This window comes from Heteronotia binoei, chromosome 21, assembly GCF_032191835.1.
Source record: "Heteronotia binoei isolate CCM8104 ecotype False Entrance Well chromosome 21, APGP_CSIRO_Hbin_v1, whole genome shotgun sequence".
In the NCBI taxonomy this organism is placed as follows: domain Eukaryota; kingdom Metazoa; phylum Chordata; class Lepidosauria; order Squamata; family Gekkonidae; genus Heteronotia; species Heteronotia binoei.
Window position 1 is genome coordinate 5,762,004 of NC_083243.1, and position 22,476 is coordinate 5,784,479.

Consider the following 22,476-nt stretch of genomic DNA (forward strand, 5'->3'; position numbering starts at 1 on the left):
GAGGACACGGCAGACCCAGGTTCAAATCCTCACTGTGCTGCGAAACTCACTGTATGACTTCGGGTGACTCATGGCCTCCCAGCCTACCCTTTCTTGTGGGATTGTGGCGATAATGAAATGGAGAAGGGGGCAGTTTATGCTGCCTTGAGCTCCATGGAAAGACAGCCAAGGCAAAACGGTACTGGATAGAGGCCACAGAGCAGAGATGTCGAACTCATTTGTTGTGAGGGCCGGATCTGACATAAATGAGATGTTGGAGTGAAAACACAGCAAGAAGCGATCTACATCCCACGTCATCAACCGCAAACCACAGACAGTTATAACAGATTCCTTTTTCTTTCAAGTTCTGCTAAAGCCTTTTTACTTTCAATGTTCAAACCCGACAGGTAATTATCTATATTCAATTACGCTTCAACTCCAACTTATAATCCACACAACGTTTAGATAAAGTTCAAGGACTCTTGAAGTAGAGATTCAGACCAAAGTACCTTAAACAGAAGTTCTCTCGTCACTCCGGCTTTCTGTTATCTGTTATCTTGCAGTCATAAGTCAGTTCTTAAGTGTCTGGATTCCGACAGGCTTAAGTCAAATTAATGACTTTTAATCCTCTGCAGACAATGGCAGACGTATCCCCCTGAAGCCGGACTGCAAGATCTGAAGAAGGCAGTTCCCCACCTTCCCCAAAGCGAAATCAACAGCAAAAGGTGTTTGACGTCGTCTTGGATTAGCCTTTAACTAAGACTAATGGGCATAGACCCCCCCAAGAGGGGTCTTTTATACCCTGAACAGAGAGGAAAAAAATCCCCCTTACTAGGGAGCTGCAGCACTGTCCAAAACCCAAACAGGAAGTCCAGGCTCTGGGGGGCTTTCTGACATAAATGAGATGTTGTTGGGCCAGACTATGTGTGTACCTATTTAAGATTAGGTAGCAGAGTATTATTAAAAAAAAAAGATTAGGTAGCAGAGATAAAAACTTTATAAAGGGCACAGACAAACTCAGGTATTTTTAAAAAGCTTAAAACATTAACACTCGTTGGTTTTAAAAGTGCTTCCTTTGTATTTCTCTCGTGGGATCCAGGGAACTGCGCAAAGAAAGCTGTGGCTCTTTCCTTCCTTCCCCAGGGGACAAGAGAGAGAGGAAGTCAATCGAAGGAAGAGAGGCTTGGCTCAGTAGCTCTGCTGTGCGATTGAGAGAGCCTGGAGAAAGAAGCTCTGCCTTCCTCCCTTCCTCCCCAAGGGAGGAGCCTCAGCCCATGGAGAAAACAGAGGCTTTGCTCTGCAGCTCCTGTGCGATTGTGCAAGCCTTGCAAAGCGAGCTGTGATTCAGAAGGAAGCAGATGACAGCCAGTTGCTCGAGGGCCTGATAGGAGCCCTCCGGGGGCCTGGTTTGGCCTCCAGGCCGCATGTTTGACACCCCCTTCTACCAGCCACTTACCTTGAAGTATTCCACGAGGCCACGACAGGTGATTTTATTCCCGTTGATCTCCTTCACGTCCAGGCTCTCGGGGCTGAGCAGCCAGGGGATGAGCACCTTCAAATTCTTGATGAAATCAGGGTCAATCTCTACGAGAAACATACAATGGGTGTCAGACACTTTAACGCCTGCGACTGATGCTTTTGGCACCACATAACCAACGCTTGAAAGTACACTAAACACTGCTTGGCTCAGACCTCTTTTGGACTGTTGCGACCCGTTCTGGAGGCCTTTTTATAGGAAGGACAAAGACACTTTTGAGTGGGTGTGGAAGAGAGTAATGTGGATATTTGGGGTCTGGAGTCCAAGCTTTGCATAAGGACATCAGAAGAGCCCTGCTGGATCAGACCAGGGAGGGTCCATCTAGTCCAGCATCCTGTCTCACACAGGGGCCAGCCAGTTCCTCTGGAGGGCCAACAGCAGGGCAGAGAGGCCGAGGCCTTCCCCTGAGAAGAACATCAGAAGAGCCCTGCTGGATCAGACCAGTGAGGGTCCATCTCGTCCAGCCTCCTGTCTCACACAGTGGCCAACCAGTTCTTCTGGAGGGCCAACAACAGGGGAGAGAGGCCGAGGCCTTCAAATAAAAGCCCTGCTGGATCAGACCAGGGAGGGTCCATCTAGTTTAACATCCTGTCTCACACAGGGGCCCCCAACCAGTTCCTCTAGAGGGCCAACAACAAGGCAGAGAGGCCGAGGCCTTCATAAGAATATCAGAAGGGCCCTGCTGGGTCAGACCAGTGTGGGTCCATCTAGTCCAGCCTCCTGTCTCACACAGTGGCCAACCAATTCCTCTGGAAGGCCAACAGCAGGGCAGAGAGGCCGAGGCCTTCATAAGAACATGAGAAGAGCCCTGCTGAATCAGACCAGTGAGGGTCCATCTAGTCCAGCCTCCTGTCTCACACAGCAGCCAACCAGTTCCTCCTGAGGGTCAGCAACAGGGCACAGAGGCCGAGGCCTTCATAAGAATCTTAGAATCACAGAGTTGGAAGGGACCTCCAGGGTCATTTACTCCAACCCCCTGCACAATGCAGGAAACTCACAAACACCTCCCCCTAAATTCACAGGATCTTCATCGCAGTCAGAGGGCCATCTAGACTCTGTTTTAAAACCTCCAAGGAAGGAGAGCCCACCACCTCCTGAGGAAGCCTGTTCCACTGAGGAATCGCTCTTCCTAATGTTGAGCCGGAAACTCTTCTGATTTAATTTCAACCCACTGGTTCTGGTACTACCTTCTGGGGCCCCAGAAAACAATTACACACCATCCTCTATACGACAGCCCTTCAAGGAATTGAAGATGGTGATCGTGTCACCTCTCAGCCGCTTCCTCTCCAGGCTTCAAGAACTTAGGAACAGCCCCACTGGATCAGACCAGTGACCCATTTGATCCAGCATTCTATCTCTCTCAGTGGCCAGACAATTCCTCTGGAGGGCCAACAACAGGGCATAGAGGCTGAGGCCTTCCTCTGAGAAGAACACCAGAAGAGCCCTGCTGGATCAGACCAGTGAGGGTCCATCTAGTCCAGCCTCCTGTCTCACACAGTGGCCAACCAGTTCCTCTGGAGGGCCAACAGCAGGGCAGAGAAGCTGAGGCCTTCCTAAGAACACCAGAAGAGCTCTGCTGGATCAAACCAGTGAAGGTCCAGCATTCTATCTCTCTCAGTGTCCAACCAGTTCCTCGAAAGGGCCAACAACAGGGCAGAGAGGCCGAGGCCTTCATAAGAACATCAGAAGAGCCCTGCTGGATCAGACCAGTGAGGGTCCATCCATTCCACCCTCTTGCCTCACATAGTGGCCACCCAGTTCCTCTGGAGGGCCAACAACAGGGCAGAGAGGCTGAGGCCTTCATAAGAACATGAGAAGAGCCCTGCTGGATCAGACCAGAGAGGGTCCATCTAGTCCAGCCTCCTGTCTCACACAGTGGCCACCCAGTTCCTCTGAAGGGCCAACAACAGGGCAGAGAGGCCGAGGCCTTCATAAGAACATGAGAAGAGCCCTGCTGGGTCAGACGAGTGAGGGTCCATCCAGTCCAGCCTCTTGCCTCACATAGTAGCCAACCAGTTCCTCTGGAGGGCCAACAACAGGGCAGAGAGGCTGAGGCCTTCATAAGAACATGAGAAGAGCCCTGCTGGATCAGACCAGAGAGGGTGCATCTAGTCCAGCCTCCTGTCTCACACAGTGGCCACCCATTTCCTCTGGAGGGCCAACAAGAGGGCAGAGAGGCCGAGGCCTTCATAAGAACATGAGAAGAGCCCTGCTGGGTCAGACCAGTGAGGATCCATCCAGTCCAGCCTCTTGCCTCACACAGAGGCCACCCAGTTCCTCTGGAGGGCCAACAACATGGCATAGAGGCTGAGGCCTTCATAAGAACATCTGAAGAGCCCTGCTGGATCAGACCAGTGAGGGTCCATCTAGTCCAGCCTCCTGTCTCCCAGTGGCTTCCTTGGTGGTCTCCCAACTAAGTACTAATCAGAGCTGACACATCAAGGCCTATTCCACCTGCTACTCACCGCCCCCCCCCCCCAGCAATGCAACATTAGGAAATATTTATTGCATGCATTCATGCACTTTTATCGCCCTGGCATCACATTCCTGGATTCTGCATTTGGGTATTCTCAGCAGTATTCCGTTTCAGTCAACGCGCGCTGTTTTTGATGTTTATTCCTCAGAGGTTCTTGGTATTCATCCCTCTTTGGTTACCCTAGAACACAGGCTGGGATCCAACCTAAACATGCACAAACTAAAAAAGGAAACTATTCACCCCTTTCCCCCCCCCCACCCACCCCGTGGTTGAAACGCTCCAGGGATTTCAGAGGAAGTGGGTGACATCAGATCAGCCAGGCAATTGGCCAGCTTCTGTGTCAGTCTTTGAGAAATGTCACTCCTCGCCCCCAGAAGTCAACCCTGGAGTGGAAAAGTACATTGAAATCGCACATGAAGCTGCCTTATACTGAATCAGACCCTCAAAGGTCCATCAAAGTCAGTATTGTCTACTCAGAATGGCAGCGGCTCTCCAGGGTCTCAAGCTGAGGTTTTTCATGCCTATTTGCCTGAACCCTTTTTAGTTGGGAGATGCTGGGGACTGAACCTGGGACCTCTTCTACTGAGCCACAGTCCCTCCCCTTGTCTAATTCAGACTAGCAATGGCTCTCCAGGATCTCTGCATTGGGGTATTCTGGTCCCAGTTTGGTGTGGTGGTTAAGTGTGCGGACTCATATCTGGAAGAACCAGATTTGATTCCCCGCTCCTCTACTTGCAGCTGCTGGAATGGCCTTGGGTCAGCCATAGCTCTTGTAGGAGTTGTCCTTGAAAGGGCAGCTTCTGTCAGAGCTCTCTCAGCCCCACCCACCTCACAGGGTGTCTGTTGTGGGGGGAGAGGATACAGGAGATTGTGAGCCGCTCTGAGACTCTGATTCTGAGAGAAGGGCGGGGTATAAATCTGCAGTCTTCTTCTTTCACGTTTTCTAGTGCCTGGTCTTTTTATCTGGAGATGCTGGGAATTGAACTTGGGACCTTCCACATGCCAAGCAGATGCTCTGCCCCTGAGCCACAGCCTCTCCACAAACCCACATGGAGCTGCCTTATTATTGCTTTGGTCCATCAGGGTTGGTATTGTCTGCTCAGACTGGCAGCTGCTCTCCAGGGTCTCAGGCTGAGGTTTTTTGCATCATCTGTTGCCTGAGACTTTAACCAGAGATGCTGGGGATTGAACCTGGGATCTTATACGTGCCAAGCAGAGGCTCTTCCACTGAGCCACAGCTCTTGCCCTCACTATATTGCAACTGCACTGGGAAGTGCAGTTCTATAATGCTCTAAAACAGGAGTGTCAAACATGCGGCCTGGGGGCCAGAGGGTGCCTCTCAGGCCCCCGAGGAACTGGCTGTCATCTGCTTCCTTCTCCCTCTCTCTTGCTTCCTTCTGCATCTCAGCTCGCTTTACGAGGTTTGCTCAATCGCACAGCAGAGCTACAGAGAAAAGCCTCTATTTTCTTCATGGGATGAAGCTCTTCCCCCTCCTGGTCCCCTGGGGAAGGAAGGAAAGAGCCAGAGCTTCCTTTGCCCAGTTCCCCAGTATAAGGCAGCTTATTGCTTTGCACAGACAACAACCCGATTTAAACAACGCCCTGTTTGAGTACAAAGACCCGTAAGGAAGGTGGGACAGCATCCAGCATCGATCAATCCATCACATTTCCCCCGGTATTCCATTGCTATGCTGGCCCCCTCCTCTCCATCTCCTCCCAGGCTAGAAGGTGCAAATTCCATAAGAACATAAGAGAAGCCCTGTTGGATCAGGTCAATGGCCCATCCAGTCCAACACTCTGTGTCACATAAGAACATAAGAGAAGCCATGTTGGATCAGGCCAATGGCCCATCCAGTCCAACACTCTGTGTCACATAAGAACATAAGAGAAGCCATGTTGGATCAGGCCAATGGCCCATCCAGTCCAACACTCTGTGTCACACAGTGGCCAAAAAACCTAGATGTCATCAGGAGGTCCATCAGTGGGGCTGGGACACTAGAATCCCTCCCACTGTGCCCCCCCCCAAGCACCAAGAAGACAGAGCATAACTGCCCCAGACATAAGAACATAAGAGAAGCCATGCTGGATCAGGCCAATGGCCCATCCAGTCAACATTCTGTGTCACATAAGAACATAAGAGAAGCCATGTTGGGTCAGGCCAATGGCCATCCAGTCCAACACTCTGTGTCACATAAGAACATAAGAGAAGCCATGTTGGATCAGGCCAATGGCCCATCCAGTCCAACACTCTGTGTCTCATAAGAATATAAGAGAAGCCATGTTGGATCAGGCCAATGGCCCATCCAGTCCAACACTCTGTGTCTCATAAGAATATAAGAGAAGCCATGTTGGATCAGGCCAATGGCCCATCCAGTCCAACACTCTGTGTCTCATAAGAATATAAGAGAAGCCATGTTGGATCAGGCCAATGGCCCATCCAGTCCAACACTCTGTGTCTCATAAGAATATAAGAGAAGCCATGTTGGATCAGGCCAATGGCCCATCCAGTTCAACATTCTGTCTCACACAGTGGCCAAAAACAAAAACAAAACCCAAGTGCCATCAGGAGGTTCACAGGTGGGGCTAGCTCTTCCACTTTGCCCCCCCCCCCCGAGCACCAAGAAGACAGCATCACTGCCCCAGACAGAGAGTTCCAACAATACGCTGTGGCTAATATCCATTGATGGACCTGTGGCAGTGAATTCCACATGTTAATCACTCTTTTGGTAAAGAAGGACTTCCTTGTATCCGTTCTAACCCGACTGCTCAGCAATTTCACGGAGCGCCTACGAGTTCTCGTATTGTGAGAAAGGGAGAAAAGGACTGCTTTCTCTACCGTCTCCATCCCACGCAGAATCTTGTCAACCTCTATCCATTAATTCCCCTTCAATTAACTGATTTCAGCAGCTGTTTCCATGTATGGTCGGAGCTGCGTGGCACAAAAAGGAGCCACTGACTTCCCAGTACGGCAAAGGGGGACCTTGTGAAACTGTCAGACCTTGTAACTGCTAGATGGTATAATCCTTAGATATATGCTCTTGACATGACTAACGCCATTTTGTTTGCTAATACTAACCCTTGGAATTAAAGATGTGCATTTCAAACAGAAAGAGACCGTTGTAAAACTCATGGGAGGAATTTCTCACTTGGCACTCTCAGGCGCCTTAAGCCTTTGAAGATGGCATGCCTCAAGGTAACCAGCAGGGAGCCTTCCTGGGAATGAGATAAGGAAGTATGGGAACAGACAACTGTCTCCCTGAGTGTGAGAATGGTTTTATTGTTATGTTACATGTATCTACAAAAAGGGGCCACTGGCCTTGGAATGTATCAAACTCAATCTGCTTCTACTCCAGACCACTTGTTGTCAAATAAATGGATTAATTTTGAACCAGAATGATTCGTTCTTATTTGATGTTCCAAGGTCCGACAGCAACGGCCCGGCACGCAGGTCCCGACAGAAGGGTAACGAACCTTTGAGCTTCCCGTCAAAGTTTGGATTGGTGGCCACTTTTAAGCCCGGGTGAGGTAAAAGGAAGCAGGAGATTTTGGTGAAGCAGGAGTGGATGTGTTTCCGGACGTTCTGCAGCTCTTCGTGCTGGTTCCCGGAGACCTGTTTCGTGGGGAAGCCGGTGTCAGATTTCACACATTCAATACCCCTCAGATCTGTCATTTCCACGCAACGGACTTCCCAACAACCAGCACCGGCCTGAGGGCACGTGGCGCCCTTCACAGCACCCCCCTCCTGGATGGGAAGGAATTGGGGAGGAGGGAGCGGCGGCGGCGCCCTTTCAGGACGCGGTTGGTTCGCGCTGCCGCTGGCCTGCCTGAGTGCCAAGTGAGCAGTTTTCCCTGCCAATCAGCTGATCAGTGGGAGGGAAGCCCTTCACACAGCCTGGAGCAGCACCGATCGCCCTTCCGGACATTGAAATTGACCTGGGGTGGGGAAGGGAGGGAGGAGGAGACGAGGGGAGGGCAAACCAGGCGTTTGCCTAGGGGGGAGGGGGGAGGCCAAATTTGGCACCCCACCCTGCCGGCACCCTAGGCAACCACCTCGTTTGCCTAGTGGGTGAGCCGCCCCTGCCAACAACTCCCCCTGTGTCCCGGCCCTGACCCGCCGGGACTGCCACAGGCGCTGCCCACGCCGTCCCCCCTCCGACCCAACGTGGGATCCCCGAGCCGCCAGCAGAACCACCCAGCCCTTCCCCACTCACCAGGCGAGCTTTGAGCCCGGCCCCCGCTTCCATGGCCGGAGGAACTGCCGAGGCTGACAGGACGGCCGTTCCCTGGAGCGGGGAAGGCACGGAGGCCGGGAAATGGCCCCAGACCCGAGGCCGCGTCACCTGGCTCCCTACGGACAGGGAGGGAGGGGCCAGGGGAGCAATAGCCCGCCGTTCCAGACCGCGGCAGGCCCAAGTTCTGAACCAGCCAGAGAGGGAGGGGCCAGCTGGGCGTCTGCCCTTAGAAAGGGGGCGGGGCCTGGAGGATCCTGCCCTGGGGAAGGAGGCACAGGGGCCAGGGGAGGGCTAAAGGGAGGGCTGGGCGGCCAAGAAGGGGGCCGATGACGATGGACAGAGGAGTGGAGCTGGTGCCAGAAAAAGCCTCATAAGCCTGACCAGAGCCAGAATGGGCAAGAAGCAGGAGAGCTGAAGGACCAGCCACGGAAGGGCAGCAGGGTGCCGTAACCTGGTCCTCCACTCTATTCTGAGATCCCCAGCCACCCAGGGAAGGTCCCAGGGCGACAGACAGGCGAGGCCCCCGGACAGGGCGGGGCGTGACACCCTGTTTTGACTGAGCCGACACATCCTCCCTTCCATTTCTGGGGGAAGAGGTGTTCTTGCTCAGAACAGAGCCCCCTCACGCCGTCTTGCCAAGCTGGGAGGCATTGGTAGCACCTGCTGTCTGTCTGCATCCCACCCCCCAGCATCTTCTCCCACCTGTCCCATTCCCTCCATTCACTTGACCTTGGCTACCAACTGGCCCCACCCTGGGAGACTGTCCTCAGAAGCAAAGGGGCTTCAGAGGGCAAGGCCACGGCCGGTGTGGTGTAGCAGTTAAGGTGTTGTGCTAGGATTTGGGAGACCCGGGTTTGAATCCCTGCTCTGCCATGGAAGCTTGCTAGGTGACCTTAGGCCAGTCACACACTCTCTGATTAAGCTACAGTACTTCACAGGTTTAAGGTTTATTGGATTTATATCCCGCCCTCCCCGCCGAAGCAGGCTCAGGGCGGCTCACAACCAGCAAAATAAGAACAATTTAACCATTCAACAATAAAACAAGTCGAACAATTTAAATGGTTAAGAACAATTAAAACAGTCTGGTGCTAATTGTATTTGATGTTTTCTCGCTTCTGATGGCATTCAGTCTATATTCGGAGAGCCAGTTTGGTGTAGTGGTGAAGTGTGCGGACTCTTATCTGGGAGAACCGGGTTTGATCCCCCACTCCTCCACTTGCACCTGCTGGAATGGCCTTGGGTCAGCCAGAGCTCTCTTATCTGGGAGAACCGGGTTTGATTCCCCACTCCTCCACTTGCACCTGCTGGAATGGCCCTGGGTCAGCCATAGCTCTGGCAGAAGTTGTCCTTGAAAGGGCAGCTGCTGTGAGAGCCCTCTCCAGCTCCACCCACTTCACAGGGTGTTTGTTGTGGGGGAGGAAGGTAAAGGAGATTGTGAGCCGCTCTGAGACTCTTCGGAGTAGAGGGCGGGATATAAATCCAATATCTTCTTCTTCTTCGATGTATCTCAGTCACCCCATATCGGTCCGATGTCAGCTTAAAGGCCTGCTGGAATAGAGTGGTCTTACAGGCCTTGCGGAACTGAGCGAGGTCCCGCAAGGGCCTAGCTCCTTCCGGCAGTTAATCCCACCAATAGGGGGCAACAATCGAGAAGGCCCCGCTCTCTGGTGGACTGTAGTCTGGCCTCCCTCGGCCCAGGGATCGCGAATAGATTTTTTTGTCCCAGATCTAAGTACCCTCTGGGGAACGTGTGGGGAGAGACGGTCCCTCAGGTAAGCCACAGGGTTAATGTGATGATACATTGGAGGAGAGAAGAAGGTAAGCTGCCTTGGGCCCACATGGGAGACAAAAGCAAGATATCAATGAAGTAAATAAAATAAGCCCATCGGCAGCAGAAAGTCTGAGTCTGCCAGACTTTCAAGATTCCACCAGATACAGCCCCTAAGCCTCACTTTGAGCAATTAGGACTAGAAACTTGATTTATTTCCCCCTCTTAAATGGAAGTCAAGGATGCTGAATCCCGCTTCCAAGTTCCTGCCTTCACCTCATGTGTGACACTAACCTTGAGACGCTTTTCCAAGAACTTCCCGCCGCCTTCAGCCCCATAGGAAAATTCATAGGGAAAGCTCCAGTCACGGACAAGAAATATTAGGGACTAGACAGGTTAAAAAGGGGGGGAGTGGGAAGAGAGAGAGAGAGAGGATGAATAAATCAGGTGATGTCTACGGTTAAGATCCACCCTTATTAATTAAAAAAAGGTCAAGGTAGTCCCCTGTGCAAGAACCAGTAATTTCCAACTGTGGGGTGACGTTGCTTTCACAACATTTTCACGGCAGACTTTTTACGGGGTGGTTTTGCCATTGCCTTCTCCAGTCCTCTACACTTTCCCACCAGCAAGCTGGGGACTCCTTTGACCGACCTCAGAAGGATGGAAGGCTGAGTCAACCTTGAGCCAGCGACCTGAACCCAGCTTCCGCCGGGATTGAACTCAGGTCGTGAGCAGAGAGCTCAGACTGCAGCACTGCAACTCTACCACTCTGTACCACGGCGCTCTTTTTACCCTTATTAATACTTTGGCTTTTTTAAAAGCCGCCTTCTATGAACTTCAGATCAGAGCCTCAAAGAGCATCTGGTGGATTTGTTGTTGGGAATCACTGCTGGCCAGAAAAAGGTCCGTTTAGCACTAGCCTGGCGGAACACTCTCTCAGGTGACATCCACAGAGAAAACCAGAGCCTGTCCAAACGTCCTGCTCTCCCCATTGGCACCACTGCCTGGCCCTCCACATCAGAAATGACCTAAAAGCGTTGCAAGATTGGTGTAGTGGTGAAGTGCGTGGACTCTTATCTGGGAGAACCGGGTTTGATTCCCCACTCCTCCACTTGCACCTACTGAGATGGCCTTGGGTCAGCCAGAGCTCTGGCAGAGGTTGTCCTTGAAAGGGCAGCTGCTGTGAGAGCCCTCTCCAGCCCCACCCACCTCACAGGGTGTCTGTTGTGGGGGAGGAAGGGAAAGGAGACTGTAGGCCGCTCTGAGACTCTGTCCTTGAAAGGGCAGCTGCTGGGAGACCCCTCTCCAGCCCCACCCACCTCACAGGGTGTCTGTTGTGGGGGAGGAAGGGAAAGGAGATTGTGAGCCCCTCTGAGACTCTGTCTTTGAAAGGGCAGCTGCTGGGAGAGCCCTCTTTAACCCCACCCACCTCACAGGGTGTCTGTCGTGGGGGAGGAAGGAAAGGAGATTGTAGGCCGCTCTGGGACTCTGTCCTTGGAAGGGCAGCTGCTGTGAGAGCCCTCTCCAGCCCCACCCACCTCACAGGGTGTCTGTTGTGGGGGAGAAAGGGAAAGGAGATTGTGAGCTGCTCTGAGCCTCTGTCCTTGAAAGGGCAGCTGCTGTGAGAGCTCTCTCAGCCCCACCCACCTCACAGGGTGTCTGTTGTGGGGGAGGAAGGGAAAGGAGATTGTAGGCCGCTCTGAGACTCTGTCCTTGAAAGGGCAGCTGCTGGGAGAGCCCTCTCAGCCCCACCCACCTCACAGGGTGTCTGTCGTGAGGGAGGAAGGAAAGGAGATTGTAGGCCGCTCTGGGACTCTGTCCTTGGAAGGGCAGCTGCTGTGAGAGCCCTCTCCAGCCCGACCCACCTCACAGGGTGTCTGTTGTGGGGGAGAAAGGGAAAGGAGATTGTGAGCTGCTCTAAGCCTCTGTCCTTGAAAGGGCAGCTGCTGTGAGAGCTCTCTCAGCCCCACCCACCTCACAGGGTGTCTGTTGTGGGGAGGAAGGGAAAGGAGATTGTAGGCCGCTCTGAGACTCTGTCCTTGAAAGGGCAGCTGCTGGGAGAGCCCTCTCGGCCCCAGCCACCTCACAGGGTGTCTGTTGTGGGGGAGGAAGGGATAGGAGATTGTAGGCCGCTCTGAGACTCTGTCCTTGAAAGGGCAGCTGCTGTGAGAGCCCTCTCCAGCCCCACCCACCTCACAGGGTGTCTGTTGTGGGGGAGGAAGGGAAAGATTGTGCGCTGCTCTGAGACTCTTCGGAGTGGAGGGCGGGATACAAATCCAATATCTTATTATTAGTATTATTATTTTGCAACATCCAAGTATTTATTTATCTGCTGTGTGGGATTCCTAAAGAAATACCTTTTTTTTTAATCTTATGGAATCAGGCTATAAACAAGCATAAATACTAACATACATACAATAAAATATCTAGTAAGCATTTTAAGTTATATAGATGTGTCTAGATATGTAGACCATTTTCTATCCAAGGAGAGAGATCCAGAAGAAAACAAGATTAAAGTTAAGGCAATAATTCCTGCATCAAAAGACAATCAATCTAATTGAACCCAGATTATCATTAAACTATCAAGTAAGCATTGCTAAGAATTCTTAACTGCCTAAATGATTTTTGTGCAAACTATTAAAGGTTATTCCCAAAATTACTATCGAGTAATTACTATTAGGTGTGATCCACGACTAGCACAGTAAAAGCAAAGGAAGGCAGAAAAAGAGAGGAATAAAAAAGGACTAGTAAAAGGAAAAGAAAGAAAAAACAAAACTGAAGAAAAATATTAAAAACTTATAAGTAGAGAAGATCAAGATATTCTGGCTTGTGTGGTTGAATATCTTTTGCTGTAATGAACTCAATAAAAGGAAACCGTTTCTCTGTGAATTTCGACGTATCATTGTCTGAGTTTGAATGCTGGATATGATCTGTTATTTTTTTCTACTATGAGAATCTCCCAAACCTTGGATAACCAGCTGGAGATTGTTGGAACTTGAGGTGATTTCCATTTTGATGCAATTAGGGTTCTTGCTGCTATCAGCAGGATTGCCAATCCCCAGGTGGGGGAAGGGGATCCCCAGGTTTGGAGGCCCTCCCCCCCGCTTCAGGATTGTCAGAAAGCGGGGGGAGGGGAGGGAAATGTCTGCTGGGAACTCTGTTATTCCCTATGGAGATCTATTCCCATAGAAAATCATGGAGAATTGATCCGTGAATATCTGGGGCTCTGGGGGGGGGGGCTGTTTTTTGGGGTAGAGGCACCAAAATTTCAGTATAGCATCTAGTGCCTCTCCCCAAAATTCCCACCAAGTTCCAAAAAGATTGGACCAGGGGGTCCAATTCTATGAGCCCCAAAAGAAGGTGCCCCTATCCTTCATTATTTCCTGTGGAAGGAAGGCATTGAAAAGGTGTGCTGTCCCTTTAAATGTGATGGCCAGAACTCCCTTTGGAGTTCAATTATGCTTGTCATACCCTTGTTCCTGGCTCCGCCCCAATGTCTCCTGGCTCCACCCCAAAGTCTCCTGGCTCCACCCCCAAAGTCCCCAGATATTTCTTGAATTGGACTTGACAACCGTAGCTATCAGCAGGATTTTATTGACCCCGCAAAGCGATTATGTCAGAGCAGCAACACAGGCCACGTCATTTTAAACAATTTTTTTAAAAATCACCCCTCAACTTCACTTGTAGCAGGAAGACACTCTGACCTATTCTCTACTAGCCTCACGCTCCTCTCCTCCGTGGGGCTTCCGTCGGATTCCACCCTATCTTCCCCGGGGCTGCAGCTTGCTCCGCCTCTTTTGCGCAATAAACAAGATCTTAAAAAACTGGTTTCTGTTTGCCGCATGAAAAAGGTGAAGAGAGTTACAGCCCCGGGACAGATACTGTGAAATCCGACGGACGTTCTGTGGAGAAGAGGAGCGTGAGAACGGCATAAGCTAGTGGGAAATCCGTCTCTTAAGACTCTGAGGTATTTAATGAAGCATCTTGTCACCTGGTGATCCCAGAGGAACAGACATGAAGCTTCCCTATACCAAATCAGACCCTGGGTTCCTCAGGTTCAGTACTGGGTCCTCAGACTATCAGTGGCTCTCCAGGGTCTCAGGTCTTTCCCATCACCCTGGTCCTCTCTAACTGGAGATGCCAGGGATTGAACCTGGGACTTTCTGCATGCCAAGCAGAGGCTCTTCCACTGAGCCACAGTCATGGCTCTCCAGGGTCTCAGTTTGACGTCTTTCCCATCCCCTCCTGCCTGGTCCCTTTAACTGGAGATGCCGGGGATTGAACCTGGAACCTCCTGCATGCCAGGTGGATGCTCTGCCACTGAGCTGCAGCCCCACTTCATGGCTCTCCAGGATCTCAAGCTGAGGTCTTTCCCATCCCCTCCTGCCTGGTCCCTTTAACTGGAGATGCTGAGGATTGAACCTGGGACCTTCTGCATGCCAAGCAGAGGCTCTTCCACTGAGCCACAGTCCCCACTTCATGGCTCTCCAGGGTCTCAGTTTGACGTCTTTCCCATCCCCTCCTGCCTGGTCCTTTGAACTGGAGATGCCGGGGATTGAACCTGGGACCTTCTGTATGCCAAGCAGAGGCTCTTCCACCACAGTCCCCACTTCATGGCTCTCCAGGGTCTCAGGCTGAGGTCTTTCCCATCCCCTCCTGCCTGGTCCTTTGAACTGGAGATGCCGGGGACTGAACCTGGGACCTTCTGCATGCCAAGCAGAGGCTCTTCCACTGAGCCAAGCTCCCTGCAAGTTACCAGGGCCTATCTGCTACATGCTTATCTTAAAGAAGCATGTTCATTCCTCACTTTCTCCATGACATCATACCCTCCAAGCTCACATGCTCAAGATCCAGGGTTGCCAAGTCCAGTTCAAGAAATATCTGGGGACTTTGGGGGTGGAGCCAGGAGACATCGGGATGGAGTCAGGGGCAAGGTTGGGACAAGCATAACTGAACTCCAAAGGGAGTTCTGTCCATCACATTTAAAGGGACTGTACACATTATTTCCTCCACTGGAAATAATGAAGGATAGCGGCACCTTTTGGGGGGGCTCATAGAATTGGACCCCCTGGTCCAATCCTTTTGAAACTTGGAGGGTATTTGGGGGAGAGGCATTGGATGCCATGCTGAAAATTTCGTGCCTCTACATAAAAAAACAGCTCTCCTCCCCCAGCCCGAGATATTTGCCACTCAATTCTCCATTATACCCGATGCTAATCAGTCTCCATGGGGAATAATGGTGTGCTCAGCAGACATTTCCCCCCTCCCAGATTTCTGATGACCCTGAAGTGGGGGGAGGGCCTCCAAACCGGGGGATCCCTTGCCCCTACCTGGGGATTGGTAACCCTATCTAGATCTGTGAGTTCTTCTCACTAGGTAATGCTACCTCTGCCACACAGCCCAATCATCTGTGAGGAGAGCTAGCATTTCTCGCCCTGAACTAGAGTCTGAAGAACAGAGACATTGCCGTCCCTGCATCAGGTCTCCAAGATGGGGTTAGGGTCCCCAAGCAAAAAGAGTATGTCCCCGGAGGGTGATGAAATGAAGGAGGGGAGCTTCACTCACCTGGAAGGGCTTCAAGAACGTTTCCTCCATGGCCAGCCGCCCATATTCCGTGAAGAGCTGGAAGCAGAAGCAAGAACTGATCAGTTCACCAGAAAAACCTTCACCTGGTCAGTTCCTGAACACTTTTAGACACGGAAGCCTTGCTTATGAAAAGGCTGGTTACCAAGAAGCAGGAGGGGGTCAAGTGCTATCATGACTCTTGAGACATATGGTGACTGTATGAATTAATGGCCTCCGAAATGTCTGCTCCTTAACAGTCTCGCTCAAGTCTCACAAACTGAGGGCCCTCATGGATTCCTGGACTGAGTCAATCTATCTCCTGTTGAGTCTTAAGAACATAAGAGAAGACATGTTGGATCAGGCCAATGGCCCATCCAGTCCAACACTCTGTGTCACATAAGAACATAAGAGAAGCCATGTTGGATCAGGCCAGTGGCCCCTCCAGTCCAACACTCTGTGTCACATAAGAACATAAGAGAAGCCATGTTGGATCAGGCCAGTGGCCCCTCCAGTCCAACACTCTGTGTCACATAAGAACATAAGAGAAGCCATGTTGGAACAGGCCAATGGCCCATCCAGTCCAACACTCTGTGTCACATAAGAACATAAGAGAAGCCATGTTGGATCAGGCCAATGGCCCATCCAGTCCAACACTCTGTGTCACATAAGAACATAAGAGAAGCCATGTTGGATCAGGCCAGTGGCCCCTCCAGTCCAACACTTTGTGTCACATAAGAACATAAGAGAAGCCATGTTGGATCAGGCCAATGGCCCATCCAGTCCAACACTTTGTGTCACATAAGAACATAAGAGAAGCCATGTTGGATCAGGCCAGTGGCCCCTCCAGTCCAACACTCTGTGTCACATAAGAACCTAAGAGAAGCCATGTTGGATCAGGCCAATGGCCCATCCAGTCCAACACTCTGTGTCACATAAGAACATAAGAGAAGCCATGTTGGATCAGGCCAATGGCCCATCCAGTCCAACACTCTGTGTCACATAAGAACATAAGAGAAGCCATGTTGGATCAGGCCAATGACCCATCCAGTCCAACACTCTGTGTCACATAAGAACATAAGAGAAGCCATGTTGGATCAGGCCAATGACCCATCCAGTCCAACACTCTGTGTCACACAGTGGCCAAAAAAACCCAGATACCATCAGGAGGTCCACCAGTGGGGCCAGGACACTAGAAGTCCTTATACTGTTGCCCCTCCCAAGCACCAAGAAGACAGAGCATCACTGTCCTAGACAGTTCCTATAATATACTGTGGCTAATAGCCACTGATGGACCTCTGCTCCATATTTTTATCCAATCCCCTCTTGAAGCTGGCTATGCTTGTCGCTGCCACCACCTCCTGTGGCAGTGAATTCCACGTGTTAATCACCCTTTGGGTGAAGAAGTGCCTCTTTTTATCCGTTCCTAACCCTTCCTCTTTTCCTGCTTCCTTCCACTTTTCCTTGCACAATTGTCTTTTCCAGTAACTCTTTTCTCCTCAACCGAGAAGTCGCTATTTATTATTTTTACTATTATTATTAAAATTAAAAAAAAAACATTTTGATGCTGCCTTTCCATGCCATTGGGAGTCCCAAGGCAATGAATATAAAAAAATAAAATATTTGAGTAATTAAAAAATACATTTCTTAAAAAAATCATAAAATAATTCCGTTAAAAACAGATCGACAGACAACGAAAGGAGGGCCAGTAAACATTAATGGGGGTATAGACTGGTGGACGTCACCAATAGAGGGAAGACAGATAAATTTCCTTGGGAATGGGGTTCCAGAGTTTTGGGGCCACGACAGAGAAGGCCCATTCTCGGGTTGCCACCCGTCTAGCTTAAGACGACAGGGGCGACCAAAGATGGCCGGAGTAAATAGGCAGGTTCATCTGCAATCAGTTTTTCCTCCAAAAAGTTTGGGGCTGGGAACACAGCTGTCCTGCCTTCCATTTTATCCAAGCAACACCCTGTGAGAAAGGCTAGTTTGAGATGGCCATTGCCCAAATGTTACCCAGTGAACTTAGAATCATAGAGTTGGAAGGGACCTCCAGGGTCATCTAGTCCAACCCCCTCCACAATGCAGGAAACTCACAAATACCTCCCCCTAAATTGACAGGATCTTCATCGCTGTCAGATGGCCACCTAGCCTCTGTTTCAAAACCTCCAAGGTAGGAGAGCCCACCACCTACCGAAGAATCATAGATTTGGAAGGGACCTCCAGGGCCATCTAGTCCAACCCTCTGCACAATGCAGGAAACTCACAAACACTTCCCCCTAAATTCACAGGATTTTCATTGCTGTCAGATGGCCACCTAGCCTCTGTTTAAAAACCTCCAAGGAAGGAGAGCCCACCACCTCCTGAAGAATCCTAGAGTTGGCAGGGACCTCCAGGTCATCTAGTCTAACCCCCTGCACCATGCAGGAAACCCAAAAATACCTACCCCAAATTCACAGGCTCTTCATTGCTGTCAGATGGCCATCTAAGCCCTGTTTCGGAACCTCCAAGGAAGGAGGTCCACCATCTCCCGAGGAAGCGTGTTCCACTGAGGAACCGCTCTAACGGTCAGGAAGTTGTTCCTAATGTTGAGCTGGAAACTCTTTTTATTTAATTTAACTTCACAGCAGAGCGAGTATTTGACCCTTCCAGAGCCTACTCCAGTGTTTTAACCAAGCACATGAAGATTCTCCTCCACATACAACTCCCTAGCTTGTGCTTTCTAAAGCCTAAAGATGTCAATGGAAACAATCTGGGCTGAGGTGGGGAAAGAGGAGAGATTCCCACCTTTCCCTGCAGGCCAATCTCCTTTGAGCGTATGTCCAAAAGGCAGCGTATAAATATTTTAAATAAATAAGCTGGTCTCTGGAGAGGTGGCACATAGGTTCATCCTTGCAACTTCCTCAGGCGTTGGCTACAACACTTGTCCAGCAGTTTACCTTTTAAAGTGTCGCAGACAGTGGAAGTCACAGCCATATTTCAGGCTTTTCCTATGTTCCTTATACTGAATCAGCCCTTTGGTCCATCAGGGTCAGTATTGCCTACTCAGGCTGGCAGCAGCTTTGAGGGGTCTCAGGCACTGATCCTCTTTCCCATCACCTGCTGTCTGGGCTTTTTAGCTGGAGATGCCGGGGACTGAACCTGGGGCCTTCTGCATGCCAGGCAGATGCTCAGCCACTGAGCTATAGCCCAAATTCATGACTCTCCAGGGTCTCAGGTTAAGGTCTTTCCCATCACCTCTTGCCTGGTCCTTTCTAACTGGAGATGCCAGGGATTGAACCTGAGACCTTCTACATGCCAAGCAGATGCTCAGCCACTGAGCCACAGCCCACTTCATGACTCTCCAGGGTCTCAGGCAGAGGTCTTTCCCATCACCTCTTGCCTGGTCCTTTCTAACTGGAGATGCCAGGGATTGAACCTGGGACGTTCTGCATGCCAACCAGATGCTCAGCCACTGAGCCACAGCCCACTTCATGACTCTCCAGGGTCTCAGGCAGAGGTCTTTCCCATCACCTCTTGCCTGGTCCTTTCTAACTGCAGATGCCGGGGATTGAACCTGGGACGTTCTGCATGCCAACCAGATGCTCAGCCACTGAGCTACAGCCCAACTTCATGACTCTCCAGGGTCTCAGGCTGAGGTCTTTCCCATCAACTCCTACCTGGTCCTTTCTAACTGGAGATGCCGGGGATTGAACCTGGAACCTTCTACATGCCAAGCAGATGCTCAGCCACTGAGCTATAGCCCCACTTCATGACTCTCCAGGGTCTCAGGTCAAGGTCTTTCCCATCACCTCCTGCCTGGTCCTTTCTAACTGGAGATGCCGGGGATTGAACCTGGGACCTTCTGCATGCCAGGCAGATGCTCTGCCACTGAGCTACAGCCCCACTTCATGACTCTCCAGGGTCTCAGGCTGAGGTCTTTCCCATCAACTCTTGCCTGGTCCTTTCTAACTGGAGATGCCGGGGATTGAACCTGGGACCTTCTGCATGCCAAGCAGAACCTCTTCCGCTGAGCCACAGCCCTTCTCTTGTGGCACTCACGCAAAGCCAGGTGGCAAGAGGAAGAGGGGAGCCTCACCTGCAGATGCTGGAGATCATCTTCTTGTACATTCTGTGACAAGTTGTACACCTGAAGTCAAAAACAAAAAGGAAGAAAACATATTTAGATACAAATCAGTGCGCTTATGCTGAAGTGACTATTATGGCAGCAAACCTTTGAAATACAAGCACCAGTGGAAATAATAGGGGAAGGCTTCAGCCTCTATGCTCTGTTGTTGGCCCTCCAGAGGAACTGATTAGCCACTGTGTGAGACAGGAGGCTGGGCTAGATGGACCATCCCTGGTCTTATCCAGCAGGGCTCTTCTGAGGTTCTTATGAAGGCCTCGGCCTCTCTGCCAAGTAACTGGCTCTCCAGAGGAACTGGTTGGCCACTGTGTGAGACAGGAGGCTGGGCCAGATGGACCCTCACTGGTCTGATCCAGCAGGGCTCTTCTGATGTTCTTATGAAGGCCTCCGTCTCTCTGCCCTGTTGTTGGCCCTCCAGAGGAACTGGCTGGCCACTGTGTGAGGAGGCTGGACTGGATGGACCCTCCCTGGTCTGACCCAGCAGGACTCTTCTGATGTTCTTATGAAGGCCTCGTCCTCTCTGCCCTGTTGTTGGCCCTCCAGAGGAACTGGTTGGCCACTGTGTGAGACAGGAGGCTGGACTAGATGGACCCTCACTGGTCTGATCCAGCAAGACTCTTCTCATGCTCTTCTCAAGGGAAGGCCTCAGCCTCTCTGCCCTGTTGTTGGCCCTCCAGAGGAACTGGTTGGCCACTGAGTGAGACAGGAGGCTGGACTAGATGGATCCTCACTGGTCTGATCCAGCAAGGCTCTTCTCATGCTCTTGGAAACATGACAAGTCTGCTTTTTAAAAATAAGTCCAAAATAGCCTCTCCCAGTTCCTCGTGTTCCTCCCATTTTCTCCTGTCCCCATGACCCACCAGTTAGGGAGTCGTGGCCCACATTTGGCTTCCGGTTCCAGACCACAGTCGGAGAACCACAACCTTTTTATTAGAAACCACGACCCTATCCTGCGGCATTGAATTCCGCCAACAGCATGAAAGGGCCCCTCCTTGTCCATTCTGAACCTACTGCTCGGTTTTTCCCAGGATGATTCAGGGCAAAGGCTTTTTTTGTCCTTGCATCCTGGCTGATCTCCCTGGATCTGAGGTCAAGCAGGTTTCCCACCCCCTCGTCCAAATTCTACGAGAATAAAAACCCTGCGTCACCTCCAGCTGCCTGGGCCAAAAGTGTTTTCCTGCAGGCAGACCCCCTCGGGCTTTTCAGAAGATACATAGCCGGGATTCACAACTTTCAACACAAAAAAAAACAACATCTAGCAAGGTCAGGATTCATCTTGGCACGTTCGCTATCCAGTTGGGACCCAAACCCAGGCATGCCATTGCTGTTATCTACAGGGGTGTTTTTTTGTAGCAGGAACTCCTTTGCATATTAGGCCACACGCTCCTGACTAGGCTTGCCAATCCCCAGGCCCCAGCGGGGGTTCTTCCGCTTTCCCAGGCTGCTTCCCGCCCCCAGTCAGCTGGCCAGCAGGGGGAAGCCACGCCCCCAGAGGATCATGTGCCTTTCCACCTCCGGAGGCGTCAGTCTCCGATTGAAAGGCTTCCTCTTGGGATGGTGTGTCTGTGTTACTTTGAAGAAGTTGGCAGCAACTCGTGAGTAGAGAGGCCAATCCTTCGCTTCAGAGTGGCCAGAAATGGGGTGTGGGGGTGTGTGTGGGGGAAACGTCTGCTGAGTACTTCATTATTCCCTATGTGGAGATCAAATCTCATAGGGTATAATGGGGAATTGATCTGGAGGTATCGGGGGCTCTGGGGGAGCTGTTTTGTGATGTAGAGGTAAAAATTTTCAGTATAGTATCTAGTGCCTCTCCCCAAAGTACCCCCCAAGTTTCAAAACGATTGGACCACCAGGGAGTCCAATACTATGAGCCCCAAAAGGAGGTACCCCTATCCCTCATTATTTCCTGTGGAAGAAAGACATTTAAAAAGGCGTGCTGTCCCTTTAAATGTGATGGCCAGCACTCCCTTGGAGTTCAGCTATGCTTGTCACACCCTTGTTCCTGGCTCCGCCCCAATGTCTCCTGGCTCCACCCCCAAAGTCCCCAGATAGTTCTTGAATTGGACTTGGCAACCCTGCTCCTGATGCAGCCAATCCTCCTGGAGCTTCCGTAGGCCCTGTACTAAAAGCCCTGTAAGCTCTTGGGGGATTGGCTACATCGGGCGGTGTGGCTTAATATGCAAAGGAGTTCTAGCTACAAAAAAAGCCCTGTGTATCTACTTCATGTGGAGCAGCAAAATCAGAGAAATAACTCCTTCCTCCCCTCACCACACCAGCTCAGGTTTTGCCCAAGAAAAGTGCTGGAGTCAGGGGGAGGTGGAAGCCATCTTGAGTTCATTTGGACTCTGCCTTCCCCCACCCCCCAGAAATAGCTCCTTGCAGCTGTGTGGAACATGGGAAAACTGGTGTAAACAAGAAGAAGATATTGGATTTATATCCTGCCCTCCACTCCAAAGAGTCTCAGAGCGGCTCATAATCTCTTTTCCCTTCCTCCCCAACAACAGACACCCTGTGAGGTGGGTGGGGCTGGAGAGGGCTCTCACAGCAGCTGCCCTTTCAAGGACAGAGGCTCAGAGCGGCCTACAATCTCCTTTCCCTTCCTCCCCCACAACAGACACCCTGTGAGGTGGGTGGGGCTGAGAGGGCTCTCACAGCAGCTGCCCTTTCAAGGACAACCTCTGCCAGAGGTATGGCTGACCCAAGGCCATGCTAGCAGGTGCAAGTGGAGGAGTGGGGAATCAAACCCGGTTCTCCCACATAAGAGTCCGCACACTTAACCACTACACCAAACTGGCT

At 51.3% G+C, this 22,476-nt stretch overlaps 1 protein-coding gene across 2 annotated transcripts in view; it reads right to left on the reverse strand.

Moving 5' to 3' along the window:
- Nucleotides 1–22,476, reverse strand: part of ATL1 (atlastin GTPase 1) — a 101,121-nt gene that overhangs the window by 22,067 nt on the left and 56,578 nt on the right. For both annotated transcript variants that reach the window (XM_060262281.1, XM_060262280.1), the window contains exons 5-9: nt 19,633–19,683; nt 15,558–15,614; nt 10,287–10,379; nt 7,464–7,602; nt 1,436–1,563 (exon numbers count right to left, since the gene is read on the reverse strand). In XM_060262281.1, coding sequence (XP_060118264.1) covers nt 1,436–1,563; nt 7,464–7,602; nt 10,287–10,379; nt 15,558–15,614; nt 19,633–19,683 — 468 coding nt within the window. The remainder of the gene's footprint in view (nt 1–1,435; nt 1,564–7,463; nt 7,603–10,286; nt 10,380–15,557; nt 15,615–19,632; nt 19,684–22,476) is intronic.